The sequence below is a fragment of the Hyposmocoma kahamanoa genome, unplaced genomic scaffold (genome assembly GCF_003589595.1).
Source record: "Hyposmocoma kahamanoa isolate Upper Pololo Valley unplaced genomic scaffold, ASM358959v1 103, whole genome shotgun sequence".
NCBI classification, from domain to species: Eukaryota; Metazoa; Arthropoda; class Insecta; order Lepidoptera; family Cosmopterigidae; genus Hyposmocoma; species Hyposmocoma kahamanoa.
Genome location: NW_020653344.1, coordinates 1,652,578 through 1,668,626, shown reverse-complemented (window position 1 = coordinate 1,668,626; position 16,049 = coordinate 1,652,578). Strand labels below are relative to the sequence as shown.

Below are 16,049 nucleotides of genomic sequence, written 5' to 3'. Positions count from 1 at the left end.
TTTCCAGTGCTTGAAATTATACTCAAGTCTGCTCAAATCCTGACTTGAGCATTGAGTGGAGTTCTGGAATACGACCCTGAGCACTGAAAATCATACTCAAGTCCTTGCCATTAGGGTCGTATTTCCAGTGCTTGAAATCATACTCAAGTCTGTTCAAGTCCTGACTTGAGCATTGAGTTCAATCCATTTTGAACAAAAAGTGAACAAACAAGTCACTGACCCGACCATAGACGGTTTAGTGATGGCCAATTGTAGCGCCAACTACAAATTATAGATTTATTTCCATCCTCTAAGGGAAAACAGAGGACAAATATGATTATTTTCAAAATGGAAATTTTTCCATGACCCAACACTACGTCTGTAGTTTTCGAAACTATATCCACTAAGTAGTCTGTGACTATATTTGCCAACAGCTGACTATTATAAATAAAAATTAGCGATTTTCAATTGTTTTAAATTTGATCCTGCAAGTGATGGTAGTAGAAAGCGCATTTCAGTACATTTTTTTCATCAGGGTCTTTTAGAAAATTATTTTTTTCGCAAGTAAATAAAATTACGAGGAACCGTAAACATACTTCGTTGCATACTAACAGCATAACCACATTACATTACCTACTTTCATCAGTCATCAGATATCAGTCAGAAACTCAAAACATAATAATATAACATAGATTACAAACTAAAAATTTAGTTTGTGTAAAAATTGTAACTACAAAAACCCATCGTTTTTAACTCTGAATACAAAAAAGGCTTATTTGATTTACATTTCAAATTAGTGTAGTCTGTTATGTTTTAAGTAGAAAATAAAAAAGAAGATCCTAACTTGTACAGCTTAGGTTGTATACTCAAAGTCCTAAAGTGTTGATTTCTGCATAACTGATATTTATTTTAAATAGTTACATCAATAAACCTAAAAAAAAACAAAATTATAAACCACTGTAAATGGACCATGCACTATTTCTCCACAAAAAAGAAAGAGAAATGTTAAACATACTTATAAGGAAATTGTATGTACCCTTAATAAAACTAATGAACATGCATACAATTATGAACATTTATTTATTTCATTTTCTTTTTCTTCTTATTACTATTTCCATTTGATAATGGTACAGAATTCAAAGCCTTTTCCACAGAAAATGCATACAAATTAGCATTGATTTTCTTTAACTTCTCTAATTCTTCTTTTAATCTACTTTCTTTTTGTGTTATTTCAGTTTTAGTTTCATAAGAAGAAACAATAGATTCAACGTTGTCGCTTTCCTGACCTTGAGGCCAAAAGTCAATCTTTGTATTCACAAGGATTTCTACTTGCAAAACATCATCCAAATCCTTTTCAAGTGTCCGTTCCAAACTGTGTAAAATAATACTTGGAGAAAAGTCTTGCTGATAAATTGCTGGAAAATTAATTGTGAAATATGCATTTGTTACAGACCCCTTGTGTCTTATAGTTCTTATAGGTTGCTTACTATGTATATGCCACAGTATTACTTGTTCGTCACTAGAACTGGACATTAGTGTTTCACCGTCAAGCGAGACAGAAAGACAAGTAACTGCTTTACTGTGTGATATGAACATAGGGCAGTCAGCACCTGTATTGACTAGCAAGTCTTTATTCCTTGGTGGATTTGTTAAACTGAATTGATGAATGTTTCCTTCAATAGTTCCTATAAAAATATTCAGTTCTAACACATCCATTGTAATAGATGACAATGGAATGTCAAATATTAAATTCAGAAGGATTTCTCCAGATGTCAAATCATATATTTTGCAAGTCCTGTCACTAGACACTGTACATAAACGACCATGCATTCCTATTTTGCTAATACACATGTCAGTAACAGGCAGGGAATGGTCTGAAAAGATGTGTACTGGGTCATGTTGACCTGCAGTAGTCTGTGCTACTAATTCCACTTCAGGGTGAGCCGCCACAGTAGCCAAGGACCACACCATGACCATACCATCTTCAGCTGCAGATACAAAATACTTTCCGTCTGGGGTAAATTTTATTGCAACCACTTTCTGATAATGGCGATTGATTATCGATAACAAGTTACCAGAAGCTATTTGCCATAAGTATATTTTCTCGTCAATGCCTGCTACGCAATAACATCCATCGTTTGTGATAGCCAAAGCACTTGCTTTACCTGGCAGAATAAAACGCATCCCTTGCACTGTTTGATGGGAATTCAACGGCCATATATGTAGTACCGGTTTTGTTCTCTCCACGGCTGCTATATAATCTTTTCCTATGAATGATAAGGTCTTCGATTCTGCAGTGCCACCGCCTTTGTAAGTCATCAAACTGGTGCCGGTGTGTGGGTCCCAAACACAACATGTCCACATTGGATTATTAGAATCACATGTCACAAGTACTTCAAATAATGTAGACATTGTTATTTCACTTAAAATTCAACAATTTTGTTTATTTTACACATAAAAATAAACCCATGCGGCAAGAAACCGGACAGGCTAATGTGCTTATTATCATCAGCTTATGCGCGAATAAACAATTAAGAGAGAGTGTACTCTTATAGAAAATTGTGCCAATAGTAGAAAAAATTTTACCCTTGAACTTTCCAAAAAAACAGCAGGATCTAAAATTTGTTTTTGTATATTGTCGAACTTGTATTTTGACATCGTATGAACCAATGGTGTGACAGAATCGTGTTCTCCAATTGTTCATTGGCGAATTTTTCCAAACTTTGACAATTCTTGTGCACAGTGTCTATTTTGTTGGAGGTGCTTATTTCTTGTAAATCAGTTGAAATTTTGTGAGTTCTGCGACTCCTAAGATGTTCAAAAAGTAAGTAAATTATAAATGTTTCTTAGAATCATAATTTTGAAACGTACATTCAATATTTTTAAAGAGTTTAGGTATTTTAGGTTATATTTTTAACCTATTTGTCAATTGGTTGAATTATTGACGTGATAGTTGGTGGACCAATCACAAGGCTACAATTCTCAAGGGTACTAGTGATGTTTACTTGTACTTGTTACAAACTATAAGTAGCAGTATGCCATACGCAATACATTTTTAAATTACTACGTAAAATTTAGCTCGATTTTCTAATCGAGCTAAATGCCATTATATTATTATATAATTATAATGATAATATTGATCTGCCATTCTTGGTAGATCAGTATTATCAGTATAATTGTAATCGAAGCAACGGAATAAGTTCGTTATACGAATATTTCATTACATGAATATATGACGTGATTTTGTGATGTATGTGATTTTTTGAGCGTTTGTTACATATAAAACCTTGGCACTCGCTACTTTTTACTCCAGCTTTTTGATAATTCTATTGTTTATAGTAATTATAATATACTAACTCAATATTACATTTTACATTTAATTTTACTACTTGTAGGAAATAAAACTATTTTTCCGGATTGAAATCGCGTATATTTCTTTTTTCAAACAAACCGACGTTTCGGGCCCTTTACAGGTCCCATGGTCACGGTTGACTGAGGTGGTACAGTCTTCAACCAGTTATGTCTAATATTGATGCAAACCACCCTATTTTTCACTATAGTTACAATAGTTATTAATTAAATACCTTATTTTTAATTTTACAAAGAAAACATTCCAGTTTAGGCTATATTAACTTTTACTAATTATTTTATTAAATGCATTTTTATTAAATTCAATTAATTATTAATAGAAATTAGAATAAATTAAAACATATTGATTAGTACTGCAGTCTTATGTCTGTTTGGGATTTTTCATTAGAGGAAATACTGGATCCCAAATTGGTAGTACGAAGAAACCATCTTCCCTGTTGAAATTAGAATGTTTTTTGATTTTAATGGCTTCTCGCAGCATCCTGGGTAGATGACGGACTTCTTTTGCAAGGACCTGGGGTTTGTCAAACTTCATTGAATGTGTAGGTTTATCCATGACATACTCGCAGACTGCAGACTTGTTTACGCGAAGGTGTTTGACATCAGCTATATGTTCTTTGACGCGGGTACAAATACTTCGCTTTGTTTGTCCAATATAAAAGAGACCGCACTCACAGTCAAGCTTGTAAACTCCTGCATCCTGTAAGGGGATGTTACATTTCACGGGTCTCAGGAACTGAGAAATCTTCCTCAGGGGCTTGAAATAGGTCTTGATAGATGCGCGCCTGAGGACTCTTCCGATCTTGTCTGTAACACCTCTCACGTAAGGTAAGATGGCAGGTCTTCGCTCGACTGTTGGTGGTTTCACACGGGGCCCGCGGTATTGGCGTGGAATCTTCAACTTATTCGCATGTAGGACTTGCTTTATATGTTGAAGTTCCCCTGCCAGATGATTACTGTCGCAGACATCATGTGCTCTCTGATACAAAGATTTGCCCACGGTAGCTAACTGGCTAGGATGGTGATGGGAATTACCATTGAGATACCTATCTGTATGGGTTTTCTTTCGAAATACAGATTCAGATTCAGATTCATTTATTTCTCGAATATAACATTACAGTATAAATTGCACTACATGTCAAAGTATAAGAAATTACATTGAGATCGTCAGACAAAAAGGAAAATTATAAGAAAAGCACACAATAATTAGAAAATTAACAATTCATTATATAATATTGTTGTTATTAAATTATATATCAAATATCATTCTCCATGAAGGATCGTCATAAGTTGATAACAATTGTACAAGAGTATGTTAATGCGGTAAAAATTAGAATAAAAATAGAAAATACTGAATTCGTTACAATTTTAAGTCTATAGATTCTTTTACGGAGTATATAGGATTTTTCAAGAAAAGGTCTTTCAGCCGGCGCCCAAATATTTCGTCAGACGGTTCAAGTCTGAGAGTAGCGGGTAAACGCTCGTAAGTAGGTCCGATGACACGCGGGTTTTTCTCTGCAAATGCCATGCGTCGAGGGACTGTTCTCAAATGACCGGGACGGCGAAGTGGGATGCCAGAAACATTGACAGTACCAAATGAAGACAAATTATTTCTAACATACATTATAATTTCGTATAAGTAGAGTGAGTAGTGCGTCATTATGCGTTGCGCTACAAAGAGATTTCTGCAGGAATGTCTGTGTTTTACCCCAACCAATACGCGTCCGGCACGTTTTTGCATTAGCATGACTCTATTGGCATCCGTGGAGTTACCCCATATGAGTGAACCGTACGACATCAGCGAGTGGAAATATGCAAAATAGACCTGTCTTAATGCAGAATCAGAAATGAGCAATTTCAGTTTACGCAACGCAAAGACTGCACCACTCAGTCTATCACACAGTCTGTACCGTATGGCCTAAGGTGTTATTAGGATTTCTTTTAATTAAAACATCTAAGAAAGCTAAAGTACCACAATTCTCTTGTTCTATAGTTGTTTACTACTTGGTTATGCGAAATGAAAACATGTCAAAATGACACAATTGGATCGGATGTCAAAAATAATTTACATGTTAATATACTCCACTAACCGAAAGCTGTTCGAAAGAAAATGCTGGGTAAAACCTTGGATAGAAAAAAATAATGTTAAAAGGTGCATTTGCAAATCTTTCTTTGGAATTAGGGACGGAAAATCAGTCATTTTTTAAAATTTTATTAAGTGTATGCCTCGGATTTTGAATTTTTTAATAAAATAAATTACACCAATGATTTAAAAAAAATATTTCGAAAGCAATTTTACCAGCTGAGAGACTAATGGCGTTTGCGCTTTTCGTCTGATTCATATCAGTTCCAAATCTGAAAAAGGACGGTCCGAAATGTCACAGGTGTCCGAAGTGTCATTTTATCGGTAGGTGTACAAGCGATATGTCTATTTTCTCGGAATCGAATCAGTCTTAGTGCACAAGTGGCATCCGAAGTCGGTCCGAATTTTCTAGATTTGTATAATCTCGGATTGGGAACGAACACGAATCGTATACAGTGCGCAAACGCGCTTACTTTTAAAAATTGTAACTACGGGTATATTGTTTGCAAATTCTCGACTTATCGCTTCACTTTGATGAGTCAAGAAATAATAAAAGTGTAAGTTTAGGCCTGTGATTTTTCAACTTCCATAAGCTGTAAGGTACTTACAATAGTGTTTACAATTGTAAATTTATTGTAAATTAATTACGTAAGTAGTGTGAGTGAAACTTACGAATGTAAAGATGGTCTCACATAATCATCATCTCATCCCGTTAATACCCATTGCTGGGTATAGGCCTCCTCTTTTGCACGCCAGCTCAATCGGTCCCGTGTGAGTCTTTTGTTTCTACGTTCTACGACTTTTGATTTACGCAAATTTTTCCAATGTGAAACGAAGAATAGTTGATATAATAATGTAACAGAATGTTACAACGTTGTTAAATTCATTTTAGAATAAATAGTTTTTCTTTAATACAAATATTATCTTCAACAAATATATCCTATTTTTAAATAATAATTGATTATTAAACATCAAAACCATGATTTGCCACAGACAAAGTTGGTTAAGTCTATTGCAATTGGCAGCTTACGTTGTACTTTCGAATGATGTCGGAGACAAAGAGAGGGCAGGGCGGTAGAACACCGAAACCGGCGCCGTCTCTGACAGACAGCGTCAGACTAGGGCGAAGCATTTCCGCTGTACGGCTACCAATTGCTGCTCGTCCTGTGGCCCTTTCTTCTGCGCCGGCGAATATACAGGGGAGTACCATTCTCGGAAGCGGAAAACCTAAAGACTTAAAGCAGGTTATCACGACCCGTAGTAAATTTATGTACCATTTTTCTTATTTCAAAATTTAAATTGTAATTTATTTTTTTATTCTAATTAATTCAATTTTTGGATTTCTTTGTTTGATTTTTTACCCTCATAGGGAAAATAAAACTAAGGAATCGAACTCGGTTATAATATAACGGACTCGTTGACGTCATGGAATGTTCACTTCTTGTATGTAGTATTTACAAAACCTAGTATTTCACAACGTGTACTTCACTATTGAGGTGCCAGACAGCGACAAGGCTACGAGGAAAAACGAGATAGACATATTTGGAAAATGGTGAATGGTCGACGGTCGACAGTTTTTCGCAGCTGTTCCACCAATTGATTGTGCAGTGCTCGGATGTTCGACCTTTGTCTTAATTCACTTGCAAAATTCTCGTGCTTAAATATCTAGTGTACATTTCAAGATAAATGCGAAAAAGTATTTTTGTTGGATTAACGAAATATATGCACTGTGGTTTGTTCGTGACGTAACTGGATTTCAATGTTCTCGTGAATAACTGTACGTTGACCGCAACAATTGAGCGTAGATGGTTTGTGCAACATTGCGAACTGAATTTTGACATGATGTGGGAAGCGGAATCGGAGTCGGGGTCGCAGAGTGCTTCGTCAGACGGGCTGCGGCGACGGCAAGGATGGGACCCCGATGCCGTGAGTTTGGCCTCCCAGATGGACGAACTGGACGAGGTACTAGCGGAGGAGGAGGAAGGCTGTCCCCTTCCCTCTACGCCCGAAGATCAACATCTTCTCGACGCAGAAATGACGGAAGTGCTAAAAGCTGGTGTTCTGTCGGATGAGATCGACCTCGGTGCTCTTGCCCACAACGCCGCCGAACAGGCCGAAGAATTCGTCCGAAAAGTTTGGGAAGCCTCGTGGAACGTATGCCATTTCAGGCACCTCCCGCGCTGGCTGCAGGACAACGACTATTTACACAAAGGACATAGGCCGCCCCTACCCTCATTCAGCGCGTGTTTCGCCTCCATCTTTCGCATCCATACAGAAACTGGCAATATTTGGACCCACCTGCTGGGCTGTGTAGCCTTTATTGGTGTGGCTATCTACTTTTTATCACGCCCTGCCATTGAGATCCAAATGCAAGAGAAAATGATATTTGGAGTGTTCTTTGTGGGCGCTATAGTGTGCCTTGGCTTCTCATTCGCATACCACACCTTGTACTGTCACTCGGAGATGGTAGGAAAGCTGTTTTCTAAGCTAGACTATTGTGGGATTGCCCTTCTTATAATGGGCTCATTTGTCCCTTGGCTCTACTACAGTTTCTATTGTCACTACAGACCAAAAATTATTTACCTCTCTGTAGTGATAGTTTTAGGAATTTTGTCAATAATAGTGTCCCTGTGGGATAGATTTTCCGAGCCCCGATTACGCCCTCTTCGAGCAGGTGTATTTATGGGGTTTGGGCTCTCAGGCATAGTGCCAGCTATACACTATGGAGTCACTGAGGGTTGGTTCAGTCAGGTGAGCAAGGCCTCACTGGGTTGGTTGGTTCTCATGGGCCTACTCTACATCTTGGGTGCTATGTTCTACGCCCTAAGAGTACCTGAAAGGTGGTTTCCAGGGAAGTGTGACATCTGGTTCCAGTCTCATCAAATATTCCATGTTCTAGTGATTGTGGCTGCGTTTGTGCACTACCATGGTATTAGTGAACTGGCCTCATACCGAGTAACGGTGGGTGAATGCTCCATGCCCCCGTCTTCTATTGCATTCTAGCCCCTCCCAGAACCAAAATGTGATAGTAGACCATAGATAAATTTTAATAGTTAACAAACATTCAAAGGCTTCATTTTATGATTTAAAATTTTGTTTCTGATGCATTTTTGGTGATTAATATTTTAACAACACTTACAATATGTTAAATATATACATACTTGAATAGAACCAAATGAGGCTGATAAGAATAACAATGTTTGGTAATATTAAATTTAATACCCCGCTACATTTCAGCTCAGGGAGACTAAGTTTAGGCCAAATTGAATCTTGTGGAATTTTGTAAAGCCTTCAATTACTTGTTGAGAAGGGACTATGATAAAATAGGAAAAAATTCCCGAGATTCCAATGAATAAACCTTAGTTACTACATGGCTCCTTTATTTATTTAAAATTAGGGTTACAAATTAAGAAGTAGACACGGTCAATTTTCAGTTTTATTCACATCTTGCACTCAGTCCTGTACATTGATGAAACCCACATACATCCCATTTTTCTATGCAATTTTATGACAGTTCCCTTTACTATGCCATGAGCTTATTTTGGTAAAATGTAATACGTACTTAATTTAAACTGTGTCCACGTTTCATGCACTTCTTTAAGACCAGTTGTAGTTGTATCCTCCTAATTAGTCTGTACCACAAAATCATAACATTTTTCACCTATGTTATTGATCTTCCATAATATCTTCCACATTACACTTGATTTCGAAACTACTTGTGCAAGAGAATTTTTTGCTCTGTTGATCACTAATGCGTGATTTTTAGTTGTATTTTCTACTTTGTCCGCTTTATGCTCTTATGTCATTATTTTTCATTAATGTATTTAAATTCACAATATTTTTTATGGATATGTGTGGATCTCAAGTTTTGTTGTAACATATTTATCTATTTTTGAATGTTTTAAATGTTACTTTTATCCCGTATACTTAAATGCAGTGGAAATTAGTCAATACAGTAAGATATTTCAATAGTAGTTAAGTATTTTCTGTTTAAAATTCCATATTTTGTTTTGTACAGTCAGCAAGATTTTTTAAATGCCAGATTAATTTTCAAATTTAACTTCTAACTATTTTTTTTATTTATAAATGTCAAGTCCCGTGAAACTGTGAGTTTATACAGCTTAAATGTGTTTTCAGGGAAAACGTTTTTCGTAAATTTATATAATATTATTTGGCACAACACATATAGATTTCAAAAATGCGTAAATGAAATGCTGCTTTTGTACGTGAATTGACAATTATTCAGTTAGTTCAACATTCCATTGTTCAAATTAATATATTTTCATAGTACATATATGTATCATAGGTTTTCATTACATTATCAGCAATCTTGAGTTATTCTGTGGTCTCCATTAGATGTAAAATATGAAATTAATTGAAAGTATATTCTAAATTGTTATAAGTGTTCATACGTGTAAAGATTTTATGAGAAAAGAAAATGTAATAAGAGTGTGTATATTTCAAAGCAGAGTATATCTTGAAAAGTACATTATATTAATAAAGAGCTAAAAATTGAAAGTGGGGTGAAAGTGGAGTTATAATTCAATTGAAAAAATGGAAAAAGCATTGAAATTGAATTTTTTTTTCAATAGCGTTTTGATGTTAAATAATCTCATAAAAAAATGTTGTAAACGTCATGTCTTGTCTATTGGGTACGAAAACAACACAGCTTTTTAAATGAAAATTCGAAATACTTAATATTCCGAGACTTCATGTTTGGCATATCAAAAACCGTCGGAATACGACTGACGACGAAAGACAATATTTTTCACATAAAATAAAAAAAAAACATAATTATTTCGCCTTTTTAGTATCAGTATTACATAAGCTATTCTATAGTTTGCGATTATATCCTCTTGTATATTTTTAAAGGGCTTTGGTGAATTAAAAAATAATATTTTTGATGAATGTTGATTTAAGTAGTATAATAATAATATTTGAACACAAGTCGAGTGGGCACAAAAACTAGTATATTTTAATTCACGTGGCCTTCATTCAGGGGCAAAACGACATTGTTCTCTTTTGCGTTGCATTCACAGCTTTCACTGTTCTGTCGGCAAAATTGTTATTTGTTTTTCTTTTTGAAGGGATAGAAAATAATTATGCAATAAATATTTAAACCGTGAATTGTGTTTTAGTTCGTCGTGATATTTCCATCCAGTGGTAGGTATCTCAAGCATAAATCATCATTTTATAAAAAAAAACCGAGTTCAAAAGTTTGTGGTATTATATTTAATTGCAAAGTTTTATTAAATTTGGTTAGCGGAAAGTGGGTGAAAGCGAATAAATCGGATTTCTCCCCTAATTTGCCATCCTTAGAGGAGTTGGAATATATTCTTCAAATACCCCTACCTACCTAGAACCCTACTGAGGTTTACCATTACCCTTTTCAACAAAAAAAAGAATAATCGAAATCGGTTTACAAATGTCGGAGTAATCGCGTAATAAACACATAAAAAAATACAGTCGAATTGGGAACCTCCTTTTTTGAAGTTGGCTAAAAATTAACAACCATGATTTACATTTTTGTCAACTTTTGTTTGATATTAACGTGTCATTAGTGTCTCTCACTGTTCGACGTGACATAACGATCGAAATAGGTTGAGATTTATAGAACGAAATTTGCCTTTGACTAAGCAAAAATGACGAGTTAAGCAAGTTTTTTGTATTTACAACACGAACTTTGCTTAAATTTAAGCAAAACATTAAGTAAACTTGCAACTTTATTTAATTTCTTTTTGTTTAAGTTCGTTTTGTAAATACGAAAAACTTGTTTGGTTCGCCATTTTTGCTTAGTCAAAGTCAAAGTTTATAAATTTATAAATCTCGGCCATAGCCAATTCCCCAAACTTACCGACACTTAAGAGGGGTTGCACACGGCGATGTTTAGCAGCGATGTAAACGCGCGACTGCATCGCTACAAATGCACGATTGCACCGATACAACACAACGCCTATAAATCTCAAGTGTAGCGCTGCAATCGCGCGTTTTTATCGATGCAAAATAAAATCGCGCACGTGTGTACATGTAGACGATTAGCGACAGCATCGCGTTTACATCGCTGCTAAAAGTCTCCGTGTATAACCGCTCTTATGTTCATTTGCACTAAACTTAGGTACGTTTTAAACGAATGCTTAAATTGGTTAGACACTCTTTACACAATGTATTAACAGTGTCTTGCATTGCAAGCATTGGTTTAAGACGTACGTACGTTTAGTGCAAGTGGTCATTCATATACTAACTTAGGAAAAAAGCGTCCGTTTCTCGTCGGCGGACGGTACGAGCACAACTGTGCAAATTGTTTTTCGTTCTTACTGCACGGACATAATCGAGTGTCGGCGGACCAACATCATTAATATAAATTAACTTAAATTCTAGTGGTGTCTTTTTAAAATTTATCATTCTATTCACATCTTTCAACAATAAACAACACAAAAAAAAATGCATTTATATATTAAAAATTGAATGCACTTTTTTGACTTAGTGCTTTAAGTTCGCCGACCCTAGTTATACTTTTTTTTCTAATCTGCTCAAGTCGATTCTGCGATGGTGGTGACTCCCGAATCATTCCATCGATAAGTTGACGTCCTTGATTCTTGTATTGTTCTGCTATACACAAATATACTATTTTTCTGTTTACGTTGTTTCTAATCTTTTCCAAGCCGCTTTAGGCTTAACCTTCACGTAAAAAGGTTGCTGAGAAAAAGAAATACTACCTAAACTTTGTTCCATAATAATATGTCATCATAATTCTAATTGAATAGGAAGAAATAACGCGCAAGCCATTAAAATTGTATTTGTGAAAGTCATAAATTTATGAGGGTGACGGTGCAGTAAGCAGCGATCTGGGTTTTTTATTTTGGACGGTACAACAGTCATCATAAATGTCAGAGTTAAAATCCAATCTTGTATGTAAAGTGAGTCGTGCTGTACGTATTTCCTATAACAAGGGTTTATCGAAAAGAAATGTTTGTTTGTTAGATTGCCAATATATGTTTTTAATTGCATCGTTTTATTGTAGCCGAATTACCGACGTTTCTGAAATAGCACAATAAATTTCAAGCTGATATTATCAAGTGGATTCACATTTTATTGTTTCTGGTGTATTCATTTTATCTGCATCATAAAGGCCCCGACCTGGGCCTTTACTCACGTTCTCCGAACCATACCGGACTGCCCGCAGAGGTCCCAGATTCGATTACCGGGCCAGGAGAAATATTTGTATGGCCTATATTTATTTCTCTCGTGAGTTTTGAGTGTAATTTGTGGTTGTCTATGTATGTGTCCATGGCACCCGCGACCCAGGGTTTTCCCTAGTGCGAGGCTTCGTTGAGTGAGTGCGTTAAAAATAAAAATTAAATTAAAAAACGCATGATGCGAATGAAGCTTCATATTTGCATTTTTTTAATTTGGTCGAGTTTACTTATTTGATAGTATTTGTTTCGGACGGTTGTCGGTCGGAGAATGAGAGTAGGATATGGCCTGCTCCCTCGTTTCGATCGATCGTCACGATAATCGTTTCGATCCGTCGCTCCTCGCCTGGTGTTCAAGTTAATCGTTAACGACATAAATAAATAAATATTAGACAAGATTACATACGTTTCACGCATAGAACAGTACCGCCACTCGCCCCTTCCCCGTGCGACTGTACTCCTCAACTCCGTACTCGCAGCAACACCGCAGTGTGATCTGTTTGTGATTGGGATAGCGAGACTGATGACTGAATGGAAGAGAGAAAACAGGATGGATTTTAGTTATATTAATAATTTAAGTTTAGATTAGTAACGATGTTTTGTTTTAAAAATTTAAATTATTTTTAAATCTGGTTGATTTTGTTTATATTTTGTTGTTGTGTTATAAATTGATGTAACGTCATAGTAAATACCGTTATGTTACACTTTTTGTTATTGAATAAATAAATAAATAAATAATAACGTTGCTCTGATCCCAAAGTAAGTTACTAAAGAACTTGTGTTGTGGAAATCGGAAACAACTTCGGCACTACAAACACCCAGATCAGGAACAATACAGAAAAGTTAATTTTTCTTCATTGGTCCGGTCATGAATATACACTATAGGTTCGTCGTTTCGGGCAGTCTGAAACGAAGGATCATAAAGATAAATCGTCCTGTATATATGGGGGTCTTAAGTACCGTCTGAATGCGACTGCATTGCACCTGCAGGTGCACTACTTTCGCGATGTAGTCGCGCCTACTACATCCAATTTCATACCGACTGCTACAACGCATGATAGTACGTGTATACAAAAGAATGTCATTTTGTTCAGAAATAATAGTAAGTGGGATCGATAGACCTTGAGAATCAAGTTCACCTTTGACTCGTAGGGGTGTGGTTTGACATACTTAGTGCTAAACGTATAGATAAGTTAAATGGCAGGCAGTTTATTACGAGAAACTAGAATAAAAATATGTACGAAGTATTACAAATACGGGAAAAAAGCTTTTTAGCGAGAAAGAATAAAATATCAGTCGGTGCTACATGATTGGCTAGGTTTTTGGCATATAAACGTAGGTTTTTGCGATTGTTACACATTAGAAAGAGACGGAGGCTTGTAAGTCACATTACTGTGTGATAAATTTGAATATGCATGGATGTACTGAGAGGAAGACGAAAGATGAATGGTGTGAAACGTGATATGTTTATGAAGGGACAAGGATAGATGGCGAACAAATAACAATGATTGGCAGCGAACATACTGCGCCTATTCAAACGAATACGACAAGAACAGGGTAATGATGAGACTTATACTTACTTTCACCGAGACCACTCTCGTTAAACAATAAACATATACCGTTCATATCATTTCAGGTTTAAAAATATTTTTTCTGCCTTTACATATCACTGCTTTTCAAGAATTGTGGCCAAATCCAAAAGTGGTCATTTTTTTACTTATTTATTAACTGAGTTTTATTCACATAAACAATAATCTCAGTACAGAGTACTAAAAACAACCGACTTCAAAAGTTCGAGGAATTACATCTATATGCCAAGTTTTATTGAAATCCGTTACTTAAAGCGCACAACCGGATTCATACCCTAGTTTGCCACAACTATAGGGGGAATATTTTCCTAAAATTTAAATGGGACCTGATGAGGTACTCTCTTTCCAAGAAAAAACAACTATCAAAATTCACAAATTTCCGGAGTTATCGCGTAAAATATATATAAAAAAAAACACAGTCGGGTAGAGAATCTCGTCCTTTTTTTGAAGTCGGTTAAAAATGTTGATTGTGATGTGGATTCCAAGCTTTTCATTGGTAAGAATAATTAACTGACAGCGTTGGGATGGTCTACGATTGGTGAATTTTGTGCGGCTGAGACGTCTAAGCTTTTTAAGCCATATTCCTGATGAATTAAGATGCTTTTGAAATAGGCTGCGATAACAATAATAAAATATGTACAGTAGGTTTATGTGTGCATATAATAAATAATATATCATTTGTTTTTAGATGAATTTCAGTTTGAAAAGAGCCTTTTATGTTCCTCTTACGATATTTCCGATAAGGTTTTTGAACACTGAAAGTAATTGCAAGGTTTCTAATTTACTCTTAACAACCATCTAGTTAATGTATAAAAGAGCTCTGAAATGTCCTTCTTCAAATTGTGATGGCGAAATCCGATTTTACATAACAAGCATTTACATTGACGTCAGCGGTATGTTGAGTCTTATAATAATCCACAAACTCAAGGTCTTTATAAAAACGTACTTGATGTGGTGCCTATATACTAATTAATCATGGGCTGACAGTTTGATTCTAACTATGTTGTGGGGCTTTTTTTTCCACTAATATTGACTTTAAAAGTCGATGTTAATGCCATCTCAGTATCTCGTGTTAGTAAAGTAAAGCGAGCCTGTCAATAGACACTGCCGATAATTTTATTGTTATATTATAAACCATATATGCCGTGATAGCCTAATAGTTTGATCTACTGCCTCTCCAGCAGGGGCCGTGGGTTCGCATCCAGGTCTGCACCTTTGGGTTTTTCGGAATTTATGTTTTAATTTGAAGAGCTTTTCGGCCAAAGAAAACATCGTGGTCTAAGTAGGATCACAACCCTCAAAACCTGCGAAGTTCTCAACCTGTGCCAGCGTAGCGGACTATGACCTAAACCCTCGCTTGAGTGAGACCCGTGCTCAACAGGGGACATATAAATGGGTTAATGATGAATATTATATCCCAAACTACCTGTTAATATGTTGAATTAAATTGGGAGCCCGTTTTTATTTTCAATAAAAGGCCTTAAAAATAGTCCTACAATAATACCGCAAGTGTTCAGGTGTTCAGCTTATATTGTATAATGGTCGTATAAGGAATCAATCGGACGCATAAATGTGAAGTAAATGTGAAAATAAATGCGTTTCTCTGTATAACTGTTATCGATGAAATTATAGAGATAGCGTGAAAATTATCTTGGACCAATTACTCAGCGAGTTCGTTGTTAAGAAGCTAATTCATTATTATTCGGCTTTCTAGTCGAATAAAGATAAATGAGTTGCTGTGTCTCCACTTTTAAATGACAAAGTAGCTATTTTTTCGTGGTTAGCCACCTATGTCTAGTGTTAATAAATTGTCTTGTACGTTAGTCGTGATGCTTG

The 16,049-nt window shown here is 35.7% G+C and overlaps 2 protein-coding genes across 3 annotated transcripts in view; both read left to right on the top strand.

The window, feature by feature from the left end:
• The window catches only part of LOC113238303 (malignant T-cell-amplified sequence 1 homolog), a 107,449-nt gene that overhangs the window by 26,572 nt on the left and 64,828 nt on the right, over positions 1-16,049 (top strand). Inside the window, exon 1 of one of the 2 annotated variants that reach the window (XM_026475148.1) lies at positions 2,722-2,803. The exons of the other annotated variant lie outside the window; for it this stretch is intronic. Within the exon in view, the coding sequence (XP_026330933.1) occupies positions 2,793-2,803 (11 nt within the window). The 5' untranslated portion in view covers positions 2,722-2,792. Of the gene's footprint in view, positions 1-2,721; positions 2,804-16,049 lie in introns of those variants that run through there. 2 annotated transcript variants of the gene reach the window in all.
• LOC113238294 (adiponectin receptor protein) lies at positions 7,026-8,853 on the top strand. The gene has a single exon (XM_026475133.1). It carries the CDS (start codon positions 7,271-7,273, stop codon positions 8,432-8,434), a length of 1,164 nt encoding a protein of 387 aa, XP_026330918.1. The 5' UTR covers positions 7,026-7,270; the 3' UTR covers positions 8,435-8,853.